Raw genomic sequence first — 21479 nt, 5'->3', positions numbered from 1 at the left:
AGTAGGGTTGGGGGGGGGGGGCTGGCCTGGGCTCCTCCAGGAAGTTCCATCCACAGTGTGGGTTGCTACATTGGTTTTTCTCTGGTTTGGGGAGGAGGAAGGGCAGAGCCTCAGTTGGAAAAAGTTTCCAGGCCCCTCCTGCGGGGTCTTGGGGTCTTCAGTGACACCGGCTCTCCCTCTCACCCCCAACCCGCAGGTGGTTGGAGCTGCTAGCCATTTGGAACTGAAACGCTGAAGAAGGGGAAGCAGGGGGTGACGGGGAGGCCCCCCGGGGGCTGATGGCCAGCGGACGACTGAACCTGCACTGGGTGCTGCGTCCGCTGTGGGTGCTGTGTCTGCTCTGGGTGCTGCCAATGGTGGAGACCGTGACTGGGACCAGTGGCCCATGGACATGGGCCCACACGGGCCCCCCACTTCCAGCCTCAGGTGTGCACCAGGCTCCTGTTGTAGATGTGAGTATCCGGGAGGGAAGCTGGCACCATCAGGTGGGGGCGTACTCGTCTGAACAGCCGATATTTATTGAGTACCTACTATGTGCCAGGCGCTAAAGCTGATGCCTGGGGTAAATGAGGGAACAAGAGAGACAAAAATCCCTGCCCTCATGGAGCAAACAGTCTTCTGGGAGGTCAGATAAAGATGTAAACATGTGAAGTGCAGCTGGTAAGATGCTGCGTATAACAGGATCCAGTGACATTGGGGAGGCGGGGCTGTAAGGGGGAGGGTGCATTAACAGCTGTTTCAGATTGGGTGGTCACAGCTGGCTTCTATGCGGAAATGACCTTTGAGCCAAGAATGAAGAAGCCACTTGTACAGACCTCTGGGGGCAAAGCATTCCAGGCAGAAGAGGACAGCAAGTGCAAAGTCCCTGATGCAAGAACAAGCTTAGTGTGCTCCCCGGGCAGTGAGCAAGCCAGAATGGCTGGGACAGAGTGAGTGAGGGGGAGAGAGTGGAGAGAGATAAGGATGGAGAGGGAGTGGTGAGCAGATTATAAAAGGTCTTATATGCTGAGACTAGGAGGTGAAATTTCTTTTAGGCTAGTGGGGAGCCAATAGAGAGTTTTGAGCAGAGAGCTGTCAAAATCAGATGTATTTCTTCAGGGGACCTCTCTGGCTTTTCTCGGTTGAGAGTGGCAGCAAGGGGACCAGTGCGGGGGCTCCTGCAGCTACCCAGATGAGCGACGGTGGGTGTGGGAGACGGGAAAGAAATGGTGAGACCTGGGGTAAGTGTCGGAGGGACAGTGAGTGAGATACATGGGTGGATTGGGTGGTGGTGGGGAAACAGAGGAGTCAAAGTTGACTCCGTTTCATGTTCCCTCCGACAGGGGACAAGGGTTCCGATTTCTCCACAGCTTTGCCAGCACTTACTTATTTTCAATAATAGTCATTCTAATGGATGCGAGGTGGTTTTGATGAAGCTTTCAAACAAAACGTTTGAGGAGGGGGACCTTCTGGGCTGTCGATGCACTTCAAGAGAGAATTTTTATAAAAGTTTATTTGAGCCAAACTAATGACATAGGTCGGGGAGCAAGATTGTAAGTGCCCTGGAGAGGAACAGTTTTGCAGGTTCTTTTAAAGCATCTGAACTTCAGGAGGGAGCTACGTGGAAGGCTGGAGAAAGCCAGGTGGGGGTTGGATTGCCGGGTGGTTGACAAGGTTAGGTGCCCTCTTGAGGGTTAGTGCCCCATTAAAGAGGTGTTACTCCTGGTGTTTCAAAGGCTCGCTAACCTGGAGCACAAGAACAACAGACAGGGCAGGCTTAAAACCTTTCAGTGGGGTCACAGGCTTGGCAATTTATGATCAGATCACCCAGTGAGGTTCCTTTCCATAGGTAGGACCCCTCTTACCAGCCCACAAGGCCTAAGGCATTGCCTGAGCGCATGCATGGCGTGCAGTGACAAATGACAAAGGCTGTGACAAATGACAAAGGGCTAGTATCCGTTAGGTGGCTGCTCCAAGTCAATAAGAACAAGCAAACATTCCAATTGAAAACAAAACAAAACAAAACTGGTTGTTCAAAGAAGGAATACCAATGGCCGTTATCACAGGAAAAGAGCGCTTAACTTCACCAGTAATCAGGCTTGCCCTTGAACCCCAGGGCTCCACCACACCGGCCTGAACTGGACAGAGGCAGCTGGGAGCCGGTGTAAATGCAGCTTTGGGGAGGGCACTGGGAGCTGTTTACCCCTCTGCAGTGGACACCGTCCGAGCCCTGCCCATGTCCTTTGGACCCTGCCATGTTGATGGGCTTCTGCTGACTTCTAGTTGCCGGTATCTTTTTCCCAGAGCCAGCCATCAGCAAGGGAAGTGGAAAATGCCAGGAAACTAACCTCTCGCTCCCCGGCATTCCTCCGTGAGGACCCGTGGGGCTGGTGGATAAATAAATCCCCAGTGCCCTTGCCTGCAGGGTGACCGGCCTGAGGTGGGAACAGCCTCAATCCGGCCTGCACTGGTTGCTCCCCCTTCCCCATCCCATCTCCTGCTGCCGGGGTGTGTATCCCACACACTCCCCAGTATATTACTCACCTACACAGACAGACCTCGGAGGTGGTGTAAGTTCCGTCCCAGGCCACTGCAGTAAAGCAAATAGTGCCATAAAGTGAGTCACGTGACCTTTTTGGCTTCTCAGTGCATATCAAAGTTAAGTTTATATTGCACTGTATAGTGTTGGTGAAAAGGTTTGACATATTGCGAGAATTACCAAAACGTGACGGGGGAGACTCAAGGTGAGCAAATGCTGTTGGGAAAACGGTGCCGGTAGCCTCGCCGGACACGGGGCTGGCTGACCCCCAGACCTTCAGCCTGTAACAAACGCCGTGTCTGCAAAGTGGCCTGAGTGAGGTGCGCTTGTCAATTCTTGTCTCTGGAGGAACCCGGATTAGGACCCGCCTTGACTCAGCGCTTTCACTTCTACAATCCTCGCCGACGAAACGGTCTCCCATGTGCGGAGAGAGTCATGTGCGAGAGGATTCACTGCTGGCATCGTTGGGAAAGGAAACACACCCGGAGCCCACTGGTGGGGGAATGCAGCCTCCTCTACGGGGCATTCGTAGTATCACATACACCCTCCTGCTGCTGCTGTTACAATGACGGCGGCGCCCTGGCCGAGCGGCTCAGTCGGTTAGGGCGTCATCCTGATTACGCCAGGGTCGTAGGTTCGATCCCTGGTCAGGGCACGTACAGGAAGCATCCCGTAAGTGCATAAAGAAGTGGAACAACAAATTGATGTTTCTCTAAAAAAATCAATCGATAGAAGAAATAAAAGTGGAAGACTACGGTGAGGCCAGGGGGTGTGGCAGTAAGAGTAGGGGTTCTAGAGGCTCAAACAGCCTGGGTCCCCACCGATTCTACCACCGAGGGGACCCGGGACACGCCTTAGTCTCCTTACCCGCATACTGGGCTTGTTCCTGGCACACTCCTTACACAGTTGTGCAGGTCACGTGAGTGACATGTAAGCTCCTAGCGCTGTGCCCGGCATGCAGAACTCACTCAGAAGGTTTTCGACTTTCACCCCCCTCTTCTTCACTGTATATCAATATATGAGTAGAGAGGAAATTGCACAAATGAGAGATTTAGGGTGGGTCTGTTTCTGTAAGACAGACCAAACTGTAACTGTAAAATAGGACGTACATGCAAACATGATCAAACTGAGAAATGTCTGTAAGGGTGTGCTTCAAACTGATTGTGGCAGGACCCTTGGAGAGAGGTGGGATTATGGAGGGCAGGGAGGAGGAGGAGGAATTTAGAAATCTTTATATATGGTTTGTTTTTGTTTGGAACAAACATGTATTCGTGAATTGCTTGTGTTAATTTCTTTTTTAAACATTAATTATTTTTAATCCTCACCTGAGGATACGTTTGTTGATTTTAGAGAGAGAAGAAAGGCGGGGGTGGGGGGGAGATGTGAGAGAGAGATATTGATTGGTTGCCTCCCATACGTGCCTAGACCGGGGATTGAACCCACAACCTAGGAAGGTGCCCTGACCATGGATCGAACCGGCGACCTTTTGGTGCATGGGACAGTGCTCCAACCAGCTGAGCCCCTTGGCTGAGCATCTATGTTAGTTTCAAACACGAGTTTACACAACGAAAGCGTGCGGCTGGTACCCAGAGGGTATGGGAGGCTTGGAGGCCAGGCCAAAGGGGGCTATCCTCAGCTGCTTAGACGGGCCTGGCCTGGTGACCCTCGGAGTGTCCCCCCTGACGTTCCCCCACCCTTTCCTCTCCGCAGTGCCGTGATGTGTGCAGCCTGAATGTTTCTGACCGCTGCAACTTCATCCGGACCAACCCCGACTGCCACAGCAATGGGGGCTACCTGGACTACCTGGGCGGCATCTTCTGCCACTTCCCCCCCAACCTCCTCCCTCTGGCCGTCACCCTCTACGTAAGGCCCTGCCCCCGGGAGCTGGCGGACGGGCTGGTGGGGGCGCTGGGGGCCCAGTCTGGGCTTAACGCTCCCTTCCCCCTCCTGTCTCCACCCCTCCCCCCAGGGTTTCTGGCTGCTTTACCTCTTTCTCATTCTGGGAGTCACCGCGGAGAAGTTGTGAGTCTGGCCTTGGACTCACGTCCAGCTTATAGAGGGACGCACGGGGTCTCGGGAGGTTGGCACTGGGCGGCCCCAGGTTTGGGGGAAGGAAGGGTGGGAACAGGGGTCACTCCCTGTGGAGTCCTCACCATTTGCTTTTTCTCTGTAGTTTCTGCCCTAACTTGTCTGCCATTTCTACCACTCTCAAGCTGTCCCACAACGTGGCAGTATCCTTTTGTCCAGACCCTGCACCCTGGGGGAGGGGGGAGGGAGGGAGGGGTGTGGCTGGGACACAGGGGCAGCGCACACGGCCCAGGAAAGGCCTGGGCAGGCTGGGGCCTCTGCACGGAACCCCCCCCTTGACATGCTCTCCCATGGCGTCACCTTCCTGGCCTTTGGGAACGGTGCACCTGACATCTTCAGCGCCGTGGTGGCTTTCTCGGACCCCCACACCGCTGGCCTGGCCTTCGGGGCACTGTTTGGTATGAGCGGTTCCAGCCTCGGGTGGGCGGTGGTGAGGAGGGGGACATGCAGGGCGGGCTGAACCCGGCACCCCGTCCTGCAGGCGCCGGCGTGCTGGTGACCACCGTGGTGGCGGGCGGCATCGCCATCCTGCGTCCCTTCACGGCCGCCTCCAGGCCCTTCCTCAGGGACATCATTTTCTACATGGCGGCCGTGTTCCTGATCTTCTACGCGCTCTACCTCGGCAGGGTCACGCTGGCCTGGGCCCTGGGTGAGCAGTGAGCAGCCACGGGGCCGGGGCGGGGTCGTCCCAGGGCTGGTGTGGGGGCGGAGGGGGGGCACCAGCAGGGCACAAGGTTCTGTGGGTTCCACGTGGTGCAAACCCTGCTCAAACCAGCTGAAGTCAAAAGGGGAACTTAGGGTGTGGGTAACCGCGTGGGGCCGGGCCAGGGGCATGTGCAGGATGTGGACTGTGTCAGATGTTACCACGCAGCGGAGCTGGGTGCCCGCTGCGGCCCTGTCAGGGCACCAGCAGCACACACGTTCCGTTCAGGTGGCCCCGGGGGCGTGGGCGGAGGGGCGGTTCGCAGAGGGTTAAGGAAATCAGCAAGGTACCTTGAGATGCACAGACGTCCAGGGACCTGCAACTGTGGGTGCTGCCCCCCCTACAGCTGGAGGGTCAGGGATGTGAGGCCTAGAGCCTAGTGAGGGCCGGAGGCCCGGCGCTGGGGCCGCGCAGCGTGAGTGGCAGCCACGGAGGGTCACAGGCCCTGCTAGAGGCAGGGCACCGCACCGTGGCGGGAGGGAGCGGGGAGGAAGTCCTCCAGACTGTTTCCCGCTGCCTTCTCATTGGTGGCTGGGCCCCCCCCCCGCACCCAGGGCACAGAGCAGGACACTGACCCCTAGCTCCTGAGTGGGGCTCTGGGGGCCACTGTCTGAGTCAGCCGTTATGTCCTTGGTTGCTGGACGATTAGGGCCCGGGATGGGAAGGGACGGTGCGTCAAGGAGGCAGGGGAGCGGGGAGGAGGCTGCAGGCAGTGGCTGTTTGCCGCTGGTGCTGGGCCGGGCGAACACATCCCGGGCACCGGCAGCAGGACTGGCAGCCCCTGCCCTCTGGGCCCTGCGGCCAGGCCGCCCCCGAGTGACAGGCTGCGCCCTTGTCTGCAGGGTACCTGGGCTTGTACGCGTTCTACGTGGTCACCGTGGTTCTCTGCACCTGGATCTACCAGTGGCAGCGGAGGAGATCGCTGGTCTACTCCATGCCAGCCACCCCAGGTGAGGGTCCGTCGGGGTCCCCCAAGGGGACCGGGGAGGCCGTCACCCTCTGCGCCTTTCGTCACGGCCTCACGTCTCTGGAGGCCTTTGCCGTGCCGTTGCCCAGGTCCTCCTCGTACTTTTTCTATTCATCCCCCCAAAGTCCCACCTGTGTGCTTCCTCTCGTGCTGGTGAAGCCTCCTCGTCACCTGTCGTGTCCAACTTCACGCGCTGTAGCATTGCATTTGTTCGTGAGTTGGCCTTTCTCACCCTGAGTGTGCATAGTGATCACTGAGAAGTCCAAAATACCGAGGGTCCAGCCCCATGCACCCCTCAAGCCATCCAGAGGGGCCCTGTTCTGGAACGGGGTGGGGAGGGTCTGGACCCCCTGGCTGGCTCGTGGGACACGTCCCTTCCTGCGACAGAGATGCTGTCGGATTCCGAGGAGGAGCGGGTGTCTTCTACTGCCAGCAGCTGTGACTATGGTGAGTCCAGGGCCCAGTGCCCTGCAGAGGCGGGGGTGGGGCACCAGGGCTGGGTTGGGGGTCGGGTGGGTTTTTGCTCCTTCCGAGGGTCGGGAGGGAGGACGGTGGGAGGGGAGAGGCTGTCCCGGAGGCCGAGCCCGGCTGGACACCCGCCCCTCCCTGCCTTGCACACCCAGGCGACGAGTACCAGCCGCTGCTTTTCTACCAGGAGACCACGGCTCAGATCCTGGTCTGGGCCCTCAACCCCCTGGACTACAGGAAGTGGAGGAGCAAGCCGGCACCCTGGAGGGTCCTCAAGGTGCTCAAGGTAGGAGGGGACCCTGGCCCTGGGCTCCTGGCTCCATGGCAGTGGCCACCCAGCCTTCTCAGACTCACCGAGGGGCGCGGAGGTCTGCTGGGGCCTCTCGGAATGAGATCACCTGGGACCCGATGGGGAAGCTGAGTCGTGGAGCTCGGCTGATGGCCTGACCTGGGGCTCTGCCCCCCACGGAAGGAGAGCACCCGCCCCGGGACAGAGAGGGAGGAGGAGGGGCCCCTCCCGACCGGGCGAGGGTGGGGAACTGGGCCCGGGGTGAGGGGCTGGGTCAAGGTGAGCCCCAGTGAGGACAACGCTGAGTGTTCCTGACCACCACCCGCCGCTTCCCTGGGCTGGGGGTGCCCTGAGGTCCGGGCGTGACAGGCTGGCCCAGGCTGGTGGTGCACGTGAGACCCAGCTGCAGCCATTGCCCGTCCGCCGTCCACCCGCCAGGCCAAAGTCCGCGGTCTCACCCCACGGCCCTGCTCTCCTCCCGGAGATAACGTGGAAACCTCCATCCGTGTCCGTTTGAGGCTTCCTCGGCCTCGGGGCACATCGTGGGCTAGGTTTGCACCCTTCCGTGGCTCTGGCTGCATCAGGACCTTGGGCAAGTCCCTTCACCTCTCTGAGCCCCCGTGCCCTCCCCTCTACAAGGGGGACAATGATAGTGCCTTTCTTCTGCAATTGTTTGTATCAGTAAGCGATTGCCGCAACAAAGCTGCGTAACAAGTGACCCCAGACCTCTCGTGGACTTACAGTGACAGTAGTTTGGGTCCTCTGGGGTGACTGTTTTCAGGCTGTGGTCAGTGCTCAGGGCTGGGGCCAGTGGGTACTTGGGACCCTGCCGCTGTCTTGACAGAAGAGACCCAGGCAAACTCCACAAGCACATTTTAAGCCTTTGTTCCCGTCACAGTCACCCACAGCCCTTTGGTCTAAGTGAGTGACGCGACCAAGAAAAATCAACTAAAACGGGACCAGGAAGTACATCCTGCAACATTTCAGTCCCGTGACAAAGCATGTGACCAAGTCTGTTGCAGGAAGGGACTGAAGAATTATAGACCGCGCCCAGACTACCCCAGTGCCTGTGACCATTTAATAACCTCGTACGGGTGAAGGGCTGAGTCTGGTGCCTAGCAAAGGGAAAAAACACTCGCTAAAAGTTTTCACTGATTTAGTTAATTGGCTGAAAGCCTAAGGCGTGGAGCCCGTCGGCGCTGACCCTGTGTCCCAGCTGCACACACCCTCCGTGTGGCTCTGGAGGGGCTCCTGCGCCTCTCTGAGCCTCAGCCTGCTCCTCTGTTGGGTGGGACAGTGACAGTTCCTCCCACTGGGGTCGGTGTCAGGTGAGTGGATGAGGCGCTGTGGCTGGCTGGAGGATGCCCTCCCCAGAGGTGCCCTTGCTTGTCCCAGTCCCCAGAACCTGGGGACACCGTACCTTAGGTGGCACCGGAGACTGTGCACATGTGATGAAGGATCTTGAGAGGGAAGTTATCCTGGGTGATCTAGATGGACCCAGTGTTACCACAAGGGTCTTTCTGAGGGAAGGGGGAGGCAGAGGGGCAGGCTCAGAGGAGAAGTGGCCACAGGAGCACGGCTCAGGGGGACAGGGGGCCAAGGAACGCAGGCAGGAAGCCGCTCAGAGCTGGGACAGCCAAGGAAACGGATTCCCTTGCCCAGCCCCCAGAAGGCGCGCAGCCCTGCCGACACTGTGATCTTAGACCTCCCGTCCTGCAGAGCCAGCCGGGAGCACGCCAGTGTGGTGCAAGGGGCCCCGGGGTGCGGCGGCGTCTTAGGAGCCCAGGCTCTTGGGAAACTGAGCTCTGGGTGCGGCCGGCCCAGACCCGGGTCTCCCTGCCGACGCCATCCTGTGTTCTCCAACCTGACAGCTGCCCGTGGAGTCCCTGCTGCTCCTCACCGTCCCCCTGGTGGACCCCGACAAGGAAGACAGGAACTGGAAACGGCCCCTCAACTGCCTGCACCTGGTGATCAGCCCCCTGGTCCTGGTCCTGACCCTGCAGTCGGGGGCCTGTGAGTATCGCCCCCCAAAGGTGTTGTGTCGTGTGCTCAGCCCCCAGCATGAGGCTTGGGCCTGCTGACGTTTGCAAGCCCGTGAGCCCGACTGAAACTACGGAAGGATTTGTTGCATGTGTGCGGGCCATCCAACCACCCACTGCCTGTAAGACCAGCACCGACTCCGTAGTGGTGACAAGGGGGGTGGGTGGAGAGTCCCAGAGTGCTCTGCCTACCGGCAGGGTTTCCTCCCATTAGTGTTTTCACGTGAGGTCTCTGGAGCTTCCATAACTCCGCGGTGGATTGGTTCGCAGAGTGAACTTACCCAGAGCGCAGGTGCCGGGCTCCATGGATGGGGTGAGACTGCAGTTCAGCTCATGCAGTGATACCCATCCATTGGCGATGCCTGGCTGGAGGGCATTGCCGATAGCTCTGTTGGACAGAAGCATCATGGTCGATTAATGATGTCTGCCGTGGGTGTGGGGTGGGGTGAGAGTGGTGAGTGCTCTCAGCTCTGCCCATGCTGGTTCCTTAACAGAAGGGTGCCTGTCTTTCACAGAGCTGTCTTTTAGCTCCTCTGGGACTAGTCTGGGGACAGGAGCTCTCTTTAATTTCTCTGTCCCCTTGAAGTGGCCTGGGACAGGGCCGGGCCCATGGGAGGTATCTCTTATATCCAAATAATTGCATGGATGTGGGTTTCATCCGGGGGCCTCTCACTGCCAGACCTCCTCGGTCATTCCGGGGGGGCCTCCAGGTGGAGGTGTCCAGTTGAAGCTGTGGAGAGTCCCAGTTCCCTTTCTCTCCCCTCTGCAGATGGCATCTATGAGATAGGTGGCCTCTTTCCTGTCTGGGGCATAGTGGTGATCGTGGGCACAGCCTTGGCTGCCGTGACCTTCTTTGCCACAACCAACAGCAAGCCCCCCCGGTTTCACTGGGTAAGAATTCTGGGGTCTCCAAGCTGGGATGGGGACCCTGAGGTCTTCCAGGCAGATGTCCTGTTTGTGCCTCGGGGGTCGTCGGGCCAGTAATCACTTTCTGCAATGACAGGTCTTTAAACCCACGTTCAAGGGTGAGGGGCACGTGAGAAGCAACCACACATTGATGTTTTTCTCCCTCCCCTTCTCCCTCCCTTCTCCTATCTAAAAATAAGTGAAATTTTTATGTTTTACATTTTCACTTCTACATTTCAGTTTTTATTGATAAAAAACTGTGGTTTTTATTTTTAGAACTCTGAATGGAGGTACCAACCCGAAGGGGGTTGAATTTTCAGCAAATTGATCACTTACAAATACTTATTTTTAGAGAGAGGGCAAAGGAGGGAGAAAGAGAGAGAGAATCAATATGTGAGAGAAACACCAATGGGAGGTCTCCCACACACTCCCAGCGGGGTCCGAACCTGCAACCCAGGCATGTGCCTTGGCTGGGAATCAAACCAGTAACGTTTCTCTCTGCGGGACGACACCCAACCCGCGGAGCCACACTGGTCAGGGCAGCAAATCAACCATTTAGGGAACTGGTTCTCAGCCTGTGTTTGCTGCTAGTCTCCGAAGCCTTGACACATACCATGACAGGGAGGGGCCCTGAAAAGACTGTGCTCAGTGAACACATGGTCACAAAGGACACGTATTGCACAATAAATGAGGTCATTTGTATGACCCGTCTAGCACAGGCAGCCCCGTAGAGACAGGCAGCAGAGTGCAGGGGCCGGGGTGAAGGGTGGGGGGGTGGGGAGCACCCACTCACAGGGAGTTTTGTGGGGTGGGTGGCGCTTGGTCCACAGACCGGAAGTCCGATGAAAGTTCTGGGAGCCTCTTCCTCCCAAAGGAGGATCGAGCTAATGTTTTCTTGGGTACTCATTGTGAGTGAGTACTCTAATGTCTTTGCCTCCATCGTTAACTCACCTTAGGCTCCCGAGGGCCTCCTGAGGTGGGTCCTGCCATCGCCGTGTCCCTCCCGGGGGTCGGCCTTGGTCCCACCCGCACACTGTCCCCTCCCCAGGCCTTTGCTTTCCTGGGCTTCCTGACCAGCGCCCTGTGGATCAACGCGGCCGCCACGGAGGTGGTGAACATCTTGCGGTCCCTGGGCGTGGTGTTCCGGCTGAGCAACACTGTGCTGGGGCTCACGCTGCTGGCCTGGGGAAACAGCATCGGAGGTGACTGGGGGCCCGTGGGCTGCGGGCGTGAGCACGGCCACATCCCTGCCCTTCGCTGCCCCGGCCGGAATTGCCTTGGGGTGGGGGCGGCCAGGGCACTTGCCCTCAGCATGTGCTTAGTGCCTGCTGTCCTTTTGAAGGGACCCTCACCAGGCGGGCATCGGGGCTGCACCTGAGCCGGGCGGTCCTGTAGACGCCCCGCCTCTTTCACACTCTCTGATGCACGAACTCTCCTTGGCTCCCCAGCGTTCGGGCAGGACGCAGAGCCCACGCAGCCAGCCGTGCTGAATGAGTGCATGGGTGTGTGTGGCATGCCTAGGCATTCACACACACACACACACACACACACACAACCCTACGTACACTCTTCTCTGGCTGCGGCTGCCCAGTCGGGTTGGCCAGGTTGTGTGCTGCCTGAGAGCATCCAGAGAAGGGGTCCGGGCCCCCCCAACCCAGCTCTCCTCCCACTCCCCTTTTTGGGCACCTTTCCTTAATTTGCATGGAGGTACTGTATGTGCTAGCAACAGATGGGACTTGGGTGACAAATTGGTGGCGGCTTGTCCTACCCTGAGGTGCCTCTGCTGAGAAGGAGCGGGGGAGTCCAGAGGGTAAGGAGGGACAGTGGCCTCTCATAGCAGCTGGCCAGCTAGCGCCAGCCCCGGGGGGGCATCTCCCCACGTTTGGTGACCGAATGACTGTGGGTGAGCAGGGCAGGAAGGAGTGGACGACCACGGCCGGGAGAAGCCCCTCAGCACTCACAGCCCCTCTGGTTTTCACACAGATGTCTTCTCCGACTTCACGCTGGCCCGCCAGGGCTACCCCCGGATGGCGTTCTCGGCCTGCTTCGGCGGCATCATCTTCAGTATCCTTCTTGGGGCCGCCCGAGCCGCCTGGGCACCGGTGGCACGGGCTCCGAGAGCCGTGGGTTGCTCCACGGCCACCCTCGGGCCGGGCTCTCCCGATGACGCCTGGGCCAGGCGATGTGGCCGCTGGATCCTCAGCTGCCCCGGCTGTGGGATGGGATTATTGAGGGGGGTCACCTCCAAAGGGCTGTTGGAAAGGTTGGATGGGGTGACGGAGATGCCTGGCCCCTGGTAAGCACCGAGCAGCTGGCGGATTGCTGTCAGGGCTCCGGCCCTGAGGTGCCCCCACGCTGAGCTGACATGCGCCCTGTGGGACACCCGCTCCCTCCTGCTCATAGATCATGCAGGTGCCGGGAGTCAGCATGATTTTTCTTAAAGGGCCAGAGCTGAGATCTTCACAGGCCATTGTGTCTCTTTGGCAATGACTCAACCCTGCCACTGTCATGTGAGAACAGCCACAGGCAATACGTGAACAAGCAGGTGCACCTCTGTTCCAACAGGACCTGTTTATAAAAGCGAGCCAGGGGCCAGACAGCCTGCGGCCAGGGTAGGCAGCGGGGGGCTGTGGAGAAGGAAGAGCTTTGAGACCAGGCAGTCTTGGGTTCCAGTCCCAGAGCTGCCCTGTGCACCGGGGGCCTTGCACACACCTGGCCCGTCTCCTCGGTTCATGAGAAACGGGTTGTGGTGCAGACTGATGAGGAAGTGAAGCACCCAGGAGAGCGCCCGGCCCGTGGCCCACATCCAGCAAGTGGCAGAGACTCTGGTTGTGAAACAAAGCAACGTTATTTAACTGCACGGCAGGACCACTCTCCCCACGCCCCGAGACCAAGGGGCCTGTGGGAGGTGGTGGTGCAGGCGGCCGGCCGGGCGAGGTCAGAACTGGTGGGGACCCTGCAGGCGGACCTGCCGTGGCCCCTTTGTTCCCACTGAGACGCGCTCCTGACTCTGGCCTCTCCTGACCTCTCAGGTTGGGGTGGGAAGGGGCGGGGCCATGCCTGGAGCAGGGCCCCCTGAACAACCCCTGGGCGTGGCCTTGACCTAGGCTTCGACACCAGTCCCCCAATGGACCAAGGGCCGTCACTACCGCAGCCAGCCTCAGTTTCTCCGTCTGCTGCGTGCTCAGCAGGTGTCGGACATTTCCGTCACCTCGTTCCAGCCTCACAGACTGAGTGCAGATGCCCACCGGACACTGCGCTTCTCGGAGGCGCTAAAACAGGCTGGGGTCTCAGGTGGGGTTTTGGGTGGCTGGGTCGGGGGCACAGGTCCTGGGGAAAGCCAGTGGGCTGCGTGGCCAGCGTTGTTCCTGCCAATTTCCTGAGCCGGGCCGCAGATGTCCTGGTGGGAGTGGGGCTGGGCTGCCTGCTGCAGATCTCCAGGGGCCACCCGGAGGTGAAGGTGAGTGGCCGGTCGCGTCTGCCAGGGGCCTGTGTACAACATGTTTTCCTGTTCCTCTTCCGGTCCTCCGGATGGGAGACCTTTCACCCGGGGCACTGGACACTTCTGGGAGATTTGCCTTCGTGTGTGACAAGTCTGATCCCTTTAACATATTCTGCAGGGAGGATTGAGAAATGTATTCCTTACGGATTCACAGTGATGAGATGCAGCTTTGGGGGAAGGGGCAGGAAGGGCCTGAGTTCCGGCGTGGGTCCCATCAGCTGAGTCTCTCCGGGAGCCTCAGGACTTGGAATGAGTTAGGACATCTCTGAGCCTCAGTGTCCTCGCCTGTGAAATGGGGTGGATGCCCTCCCCACCCTGCACCCAGCTTTCTGGATCAGCACGTGTGTGAGGGACAGGCAGGGCTGAACACACCTTATCCCGACACGGCCCACGCAGGGCGGGCGGGCAGGGCAGGACGAAGCCGCCCCCCTCCATCGAGGGACGATGGCCCTAGAAGCGGGCCCAGCAGAGCAGGAGAAGGTCCTGAACCACACTGGGGGAACGAGGTTCTCACACTTCAAGAGTATCTGAGAATTTCCTGGGGGCTCAAGAGACCTCCTGGCCCAGGCATTCCAGGGGGTGGGGGCTGGGCACTTGCATTTTAAGATGAGCTCCCTGGGGGCTGGCGAAGGTGGGACCCAGTTCTGAGGGGAGAATTCGGATGCTGCCCAGGCCTGACCGGTCATCGAAGTGCACGGGCGATTCGGGTGGGCCTCAGGCGGCCCGGTCGTCCAGACTTTCTGAGGACGTCGAGGTTCCTAGGTGAACTCGTTCTGTTTTACAACACTGCACAGGGCAACTGGGCTGCACTCATGGCAGCAGGTTGACCCCCCTGCCCCCGCATCTCAGTTCTGGCGGCCCTGAGTGCAGAGACGAATGAGGGGAGGGGTAAGGTGGGGAGGGGGTGTGGTCTAGGGATGGTTTCAGGGCTTGGCCTGGCCTCCGAAAGTCCCGAGGCCGAGAGTTGGCCTTATGGGTGGGAACAAAGCCCCCACCTCCAGGCCTTGAATAGACCCTTGTGGCTGGCTAGTCCTCGGCTGGCAGGAGGGCCGGCTTTCACAGCGGCCACGCCTGGAAGCAAATAGCTCCTTACTTGCTTGACAAGTCTGCCTTGTTCAAAGGTAAACACATGCTCTGCAGATTTTGTTCATGCTCTTCCCGGGTTTCACGGTTCCTTTCATTTATTGATTCTCTGGCAGTTCCAGATAACGGGGCCCTAGGGTGGGCCCCCTGAGGGCCCGTTTCTTTGCTGGTGTTCCTCATTGACCACGTGTCCCGTGTTCCCGTGGGTGGTGCACGCCCTCCGGCACCCCACCACCTTAGGAGGTCATCGGGCACCCTGGAGGGTCCCCGGCCCATGGAGTGCTGTTGGGTGCTGAACACGGGCTGCTCCCACCCACGCACTTGCTGCACCAGCCCCGTTCTCGGGTTTCGGGCACGGGCCTACATGCATGTGCACCCACACGCGTGTCACTGTACGGGGAAACGGGACAGGACATGGGTTCCGAGCTGGGACTTGCATCCATCTGGGCTCTGTCACTTGCCCGGTGTCCTCGTCTGTGGGCGGGGGTCGGGAGGATGCAAGCCTGAAGGTACTAAGATATATGGCAGGTCCAGAAGGCAGACAGGTGGGGTGGGCACGGGTTCCGTTCCTTGTACCTCTCTGTATCGCTTGAGAAGTTTTCAACAACTTCATGTTATATACACGTATGTATATAACATACTGTGTTCGTTTTCTGGGGCTACCCCCCAACAAATGACCAAAGCAGGTGGCTTAAAACATGGAAGGTCAAGGCGGGGCGTGCCATCCACAGGGCGGGCCTTCTGCACTGGGTCGCGGCCGGGGGCCCTCAAGCATCAGGTGGCTGTTGGCCGTAGTGACCCAGCCTCTCTCCCCTGTCCCCTCCCCCTGCCCAGCTGGAGCCAGATGGCCTGTTGGTGTGGATCTTGGCTGGCGCCCTGGGCCTCAGCCTCGTCGGTTCCCTGGTGTCGGTCCCGCTGCAGTCCTTCCAGCTGAACAAGGTCTACGGCTCCTGCCTGCTCCTTTTCTACGTGAGCTTCCTCGTGGTGGCCCTGCTCACCGAGTTCGGGGTGATCCACTTGCCAAGTGTGTGAGTGAAGCCACGTGTCCGGGGCCACCTGGTGGTCGGGAGGTGTCACTGCAGGCGGCGAGGGGGAAGATGGAGGAAGATGGATGAGTATGGAAGCCAGAGGCGCCTTCTGCAGAGCAGCCGGAGGCGCATGCTTGGTGGAGAGCGGTGAGGGCTGGAAGGACCGCTCTCCCTATGGAAGGCCCTGCCCAGGCGCTGCTGTGGGCAGGGAGCAAAGCTGAGCCTCGTTTCTGGGACTTTGGAGACTGGGCTTCGTTGCGGGCAGACAGTTCCAGGCAGAAGGTAGACTTCTCTCCGGAGCCTCTCCCAGGCTGAGGTTTAGGGTGAAGGGGTGCCGCCCAGGTTGGCGTTGGGAGACTTGCGAAAAGCGTTCGGGGCTGGGGGCGACCACAGAGGCCCAGGCCCCTCCCCGGAGGTGCTCCCTGCTGCTTTCCTGCATCTTCTCAGGGCTCGAATGGCTGCCAAACCCAGGTCAGGAGCTGGGGTGACTGGGACCCGGTGGGCAGAGCGCCCCATGTGCCGTGGGCTCGGGCAGCTGCCGTGGGCTGAGTCCTGAGCACCGTCCGGCAGAAACGGAATGTGAGACACATGCCTCATGTTGCATTTTCAAGCCGCCACGTTAATAAAGCCAAAAGAAACAGGTGAACTCGTCACAGCCATCTACGCTATTGAATCCCGTGGCTCCAAAGTACCAGCCCGTGGCTCCAAAGTACCAGCCCGTGGCGCCGGCCCCACCCTCGGCGGCCTCGCGGGACGGCACAGCTCTAGGCTCCACCCCAGCACCTCGGGCTGGCTGCCGGCGAACCCTGCCCTTCACCCCGGGCTCCCTCAGTGGCAGAACAGGAGGGAACCTGTGCTCGGTGCCTACCTCAGGGTGGGGTGGGGCGGGGCCCTGGGCTGGGGTTCCGGTGCCTGCCAACTCTTGGGAGGACAAGGAGCCCCCACCCTGCCCCCAGCACCTTCTGCTGTCAGCGACCTGCTTCAATGAGCAGCCGGAGTGTCTGCCCCATTGCCTTATGCTGGCAGTGACAGGGTTCAACCGTCTTTTTCCCAGTGAAAAAGCTATTAAATATTTGGAGTGCACAGAGAATAACACACCGCTCTCTCTTACCGGTTCCTCCTTACCTGCGCCAGGTGACCCGTGGTTGGTTCCAGGGCTGAAGGCCTGGGGCCTGGTGTTTCAGCTTTGTGGCACGGCACAGGGTGGGGATCAGAAAGGCCATGGAGGGGACCTCCCCGTGTCCCCCACCACAATGCCAGAAGCCACAGAGGGGCACCTGGCAGATGTCACGAGGCAGCAGCCACACGTACAAAGCAGAGGCGCTTTTATTAATATGCCAGAAGTCCGACACACAGTGGGTTTTCTAGGAAACAAATCGCCAATGTACAAAACCTCAGGGTTGTTCCCGCTATCCGTACAAAATGATTGTCACGTGGTGTGGAGTAAGGCTGGGTGGGGGGAGGGACACAGGGAGGGGGTGGATGGCATCCCACCTGAAGCAGGGTGGGGGGGCACAGGGCCATCAGGGCCACTGACGGGTTGCTCGACCCAGGGCAAGTCAGCCTGTTTTCACTCAGCTGACACAGGAACGGGGCCCTCTGAGCTGGATGACGTCCTGGGTCCCTCAGAGCTCACGGCCCTGGGTGACACCCGCTCCCTGCTCCAAGAACCTATGTGGACACCCGCTCCCTGCTCCATGAACCTATGTGCAAGTTTGGGATCAGCTTGACGAGGAGGCCAGAGGTGACCCTGTGTGGACAGCTGTCCTTAGCCTCAGTGACGAAGGCCCGTCAGCACTATTGGCCCTTGGACTTCATCCCCTCTGAGCCAAAGCTCAGGACGGGGTCAGGGGGGCTGGCCTAAAGCCCTCCTTCCTGGTACCGGCCCTCACACTGGGGGGCCTCAACGCCCTGGTGCCCCTCCCAGGTTTGCAGCCCCTGGGGGTGGAGGATGGGACTAGAACGAGGCCTCAGAGGCTCAAGCTGGGGGCCCCCTGCCCTCCTGCAGAGGCTGCCCCCGGACGCCCGCTCCCAAAGGCCCATTTCAGTGCGCAGAAGCTGCAAGGCACCCGGTATGCAAGTGAAGCTCCTTCCCGGGGCAGGGGACCTGGTTCCGGCTGGGGCTCGGCGCCAAGCTGCCCGCCATGGCTGTGGTCGGTCCTCCAGAGACGGCATCAGCCTCTTGACCCCTGTGGGAACCTCGGCGATTCCTCATTTCCCCCGAAGGGCCGTGCTGCGAGAACAACAGTGCCCACCCTTCTCACCCCCCAAACCCCGGGGAGGGGCAGAGCTGTGCAGTGTTGGCTGCGGGGGTCAGGCTTGGCCTTGGAGATGGCCAGGGAGTGGTCAGCTGGGTATGACACCCCTGGGGCGGGGCCCTGCCCTGCTGGGGAGAGGGCCTGGCACCAGAACCTCTGCTCACCTGCCTTCCTCGGTCACAGGAGGCGGTGGGGGCAGCTGGAGAGCTGGGGTTGGGTTGGGGCTGCCCCTGCCCCCTCCACTGACCCTGCCTGTGCCACCACCACCACCACGTTCCCCAGAGCAGCCACCCCCGATGGCCTGCTCTGGGTTCGAGTGTCAGTCCTACCCGGCCACACTGATCTCAGGGAACTCCCGGGTGCCAGGGGCACTGGAAGGGCTGTGCCGACCACTCCTCCCAGGACGCCCTGGGGCGAGGGGCAAGTGGCCCCCCAGGCTCAGCCACAGGGCCGCTGCGGACGCCCCGTGGGGCCGTCTCTGTGCCCTTCTCTCTGTTCCCAGCAGTGGAACCCAGCGCTCATGTGTGAGGCATCTGCGTTGTCTTCAGCAGAGCCCCGCGTTAACCGACAGGCCTTGTGCTTGGACAGGACAGTCGCAAGCAGGAGGCGGGATTTCGTGGAGAAAGCCCGTTCCGGGAGTCGGGAGTCGGTCTGGGTGGCAGCCGTGGGCCGGCCCCTGGCTGCCTTCCTCCTGCTGCTGGGCCCGGATTCCAAACGAGGCCACAGCAGGACTGTCAGCAACAAGCACTGCACCCGAGCCAGAAGGGGCGTGTGCAGAGGTGGACAGAGCCAGGGCACGGACTGCGTCCGCGGCGTCTCCGCTGCCCAGCCCTGGCGGGGGTCTGCCCGCGTGCAAGAGTAACACCCCTCGGCTCCTCTTTCCGCTAGGGCTGAGGCCCAGGTCCCCCAAGGGGACGCTCGACGGCATTATCATATATATATAGAAATATGAACCCCAAGGGTGTGGGTTCTTTCCTTCGTGAGTGGTTCTGTCCCTAAAGCAAGACACAGAGACCCGTGACGTGGCCACAGGGGGAGTTAGTGGGGAAGCTGTCAGCTGGGGCGAGCCACGAGAGCGGCGCCAGGAGGACGGCGTGGGCGTGGGCATGGCCTAGGGAGGGCTGGCCGGCGCTGAAGCCGGGCCCTGCAGCGATGGGCAGCATCGATCCCAGCGGTCCTCTTGTAAAATCGCCTTCTGGAGCTTTCTGTGCTAGGAAGGGCTCCTAGGGGCTGGACGGCCCCCCGCCCCGAGCAAACTGGCTCCTGGGGTTAAGGACAACGTCTGTCTCCCTTTTCCTCTATATAAATAGGTGCATATATGTGAACATGTGCATATGTGCATACGCACACATTCTGGTACGTCGTAGTAACATAATACTATTGTGTTATTGCATAGAAGAGATGGCTTGCGTGTGTGCGCGCCGGGGTTAGGTGATGGTCTGCGAGCGCTGGCGGCTGCCCGGGGGCTGCTGGGCGGCGGGGACGCTGCTGCCGTCCAGCTGGCGCTGCTGCTCCTCCTGCTTCCGGGCGTGCTCCTCGTACCACTCCTAGAGCACAGGGCGGGGCGGGGGCGGGGGGAGCTGAGCGGGCTGCGTCCCTTCCGGCCTGCCCTGCGCCTCCCCCAGCCGGCCAGTCACCGGGCCGGGCAGCGCTGCCAGCCTCCAGCCTCTGCCTGCTGGGGGCGGGGGGACCGTCTAGGACGGGGGAGGCAGGGCTGCCAGCCCCACCCAACGGGGACTGAAAGGTCTCCTCACCCCCAGAGCTGCTGGGAATTCCGAGCGTGGCCCCCGAAAGAAGAACTACAGTGCGGAAGCGGAGGCCGGGAGCGGGCAGGCCGGCAGAAGCCAGGGGACAGGGCAGCGCCCAGGTGCGGGCTGGCCCGCAGCCGTCTCCTCCGCTCCCCGAGGGAGACGGTCCCCATCCGTGAGTGTGAAGTCCCTGCGTGACTCGCCCGAGGTCACGGAGCCAGGAAGCAAACCATGGCCCCGAAGCTCGTGTTAGTTGGCCATCCCGGCGGCACCCTGTTCAGCCAGCCACCGCGCGTCTGCACCCCCCGTGTTTTCACACAGAACACGTTGTCCGTGTCAGGGCACGGCAGCCTCCCAGCCTTGCGGGCGTGGACGCCGGCCATGACCGTCCTGGCGACCCAGGGTTTCCGGCCGTGAGGAGGCGAGACAGCACGTCACGATGGCTGGCAAGGGAGACCCTCCTCGAGCCCTGGGGCCCCAGAGCGGGAGGAAACACCCAAAGCTCGTCCACGGGGGACCTGCGGTCCCTGGGTCCCATCTGGGACACGGAGGGCCAGCCCACGTGGCGCTCTGCAAGGTATTCTGCTTAGCTGCCGACGTGGAAAGATAGGGAGATTTTGCCAAAAAAAAAAAAAAAAAAAAATCCCCTGACTTCTCCCTTCTCTTAAATTAGAAAAACCCCGGTCAGGAAGACACCCGCCGGGTACAGCAGGCCTCGTGGGCCATTGGCAACATTCGCTGGGCCTGGGAAGAGGCCATGTCCTGGCCCCGCCCCATGGCCCGCCCCCTCCCCTGCCCCGCCCCCGCGGGTCCTGTCTCCTGCCGTGTGCTCCCCCGTGTGCCGAGGCTCTGCGGGCTGCACAAGTGGCCAGGACGTAAACCAGACAGGAGAGGTGGCTACTCAGGGGAACGTGGTGAGGGGTTCAAACATGACTCCCAACACCATAGGTAGTGGTCCCAACCTGTGACCCCACTTCCCTGCCCCCACCAAGCCTTCCCTGCTACCTAGGGCCGGGGCCAGAGCGCAGCCCCTGCCCAGCGGCAGGGGGACCCCTCCCGGCAGGACCTGAGTGGCGCGGTCAGGGGCGCTCCTACCTGAATCTCCTCTTGGTACATCTTCAGGCTCAGGTCGCTCTTGGTCCTCGATCTGCGTCCCAGAAACACCACGGCGTTTTGCTGCGGAAGAGCAGAGGCTGCAGGCGCCACCGTGTGGGGGCGCTGGCCTCGCCCCAACTTGAGTGGGGGGGACCACACTGCGCTACGACCCGCCCCCTCACCAGAGGGGCCCTTCGCTCCTCACCTCGTTTCTCTCCATCTGCGAGAGGATCTTGAGCAGCCAGGTGACGTCGGAAGCAGCTCCCCGCACCTCCCGGTACAGCTTGAGCACGGCCAGCAGCTCGTCCTTGGACATCTCCTTCTCCACCGTGATGCCGCCGTCCACTGCGGAGGGGGGAGGGGCCTGGGTTCAGAGGCCCCAGTCTGGCCTGTTCTGGGTTAGCCGCCCGCCCTGCTGGCCCTGCAGGGTCTCATTGAGGGCTCCCTCTCCAAGCAGCCTCTGGCCATGAGGGATTCTCGTCCCTCCCACCCCCCTACACCTCCGCCTTAGACTCTGAGGACCGTGGTCAGGCCGGCAGCTTCCTGGGGACAGAGGGTTTCGGGAGGGAGCTCTCTCTGAGCAGTAAGAAAATGGTCAGACAGCCCGATGCGATAGAGACTCAGAAACAAGCAGTGGCAGGCGTGTGGCTGTTTCAATGGTGGAAAGAATAGAGGATCCGTGAGCAGAAAGCTACGCCACCCGGGAAAGGCGAGGCGATTGGGAAGCCGGGATCTCAAGCTGCAGGAGGCAGTGCTCCGGGCTCTGCAGTCCACAGTATGTATGCCC

General features: G+C 60.5%; 2 protein-coding genes across 5 annotated transcripts in view; one reads left to right on the top strand and one right to left on the bottom strand.

Moving 5' to 3' along the window:
• SLC8B1 (solute carrier family 8 member B1) overlaps positions 1 to 16237 on the top strand; it is a 35647-nt gene extending 19410 nt beyond the window's left edge. Inside the window, exons 3-17 of the mRNA XM_036013897.1 lie at positions 197 to 452; positions 4229 to 4381; positions 4488 to 4540; positions 4692 to 4749; positions 4899 to 5004; positions 5088 to 5255; positions 6152 to 6259; positions 6664 to 6723; positions 6900 to 7030; positions 8905 to 9046; positions 9842 to 9963; positions 11027 to 11180; positions 11962 to 12042; positions 13374 to 13438; positions 15398 to 16237. Coding sequence (XP_035869790.1) covers positions 279 to 452; positions 4229 to 4381; positions 4488 to 4540; positions 4692 to 4749; positions 4899 to 5004; positions 5088 to 5255; positions 6152 to 6259; positions 6664 to 6723; positions 6900 to 7030; positions 8905 to 9046; positions 9842 to 9963; positions 11027 to 11180; positions 11962 to 12042; positions 13374 to 13438; positions 15398 to 15595 — 1773 coding nt within the window. The 5' untranslated portion in view covers positions 197 to 278 and the 3' untranslated portion in view covers positions 15596 to 16237. The remainder of the gene's footprint in view (positions 1 to 196; positions 453 to 4228; positions 4382 to 4487; positions 4541 to 4691; positions 4750 to 4898; positions 5005 to 5087; positions 5256 to 6151; positions 6260 to 6663; positions 6724 to 6899; positions 7031 to 8904; positions 9047 to 9841; positions 9964 to 11026; positions 11181 to 11961; positions 12043 to 13373; positions 13439 to 15397) is intronic.
• Positions 16238 to 16899: 662 nt separating this feature from the next.
• The window catches only part of TPCN1 (two pore segment channel 1), a 49360-nt gene continuing 44780 nt past the window's right edge, over positions 16900 to 21479 (bottom strand). For 2 of the 4 annotated variants that reach the window (XR_004900387.1, XR_004900388.1), the window contains exons 26-29: positions 20898 to 21037; positions 20693 to 20773; positions 17295 to 19396; positions 16900 to 17262 (exon numbers count right to left, since the gene is read on the bottom strand). Coding sequence is in view for 2 of the 4 variants with exons in the window: in XM_036013895.1 (XP_035869788.1) it covers positions 19277 to 19396; positions 20693 to 20773; positions 20898 to 21037 (341 nt within the window). In the remaining 2 variants the exon portion in view is untranslated. Of the gene's footprint in view, positions 19397 to 20692; positions 20774 to 20897; positions 21038 to 21479 lie in introns of all 4 variants that reach the window. The other 2 variants (XM_036013895.1, XM_036013896.1) reach the window with 1 other exon arrangement.

Source organism: Phyllostomus discolor, chromosome 13 (assembly GCF_004126475.2).
Source record: "Phyllostomus discolor isolate MPI-MPIP mPhyDis1 chromosome 13, mPhyDis1.pri.v3, whole genome shotgun sequence".
Classification (NCBI taxonomy): domain Eukaryota; kingdom Metazoa; phylum Chordata; class Mammalia; order Chiroptera; family Phyllostomidae; genus Phyllostomus; species Phyllostomus discolor.
The sequence above is the reverse complement of the archived record's forward strand: the minus strand, read 5'-3'. Positions and strand labels throughout refer to the sequence as shown.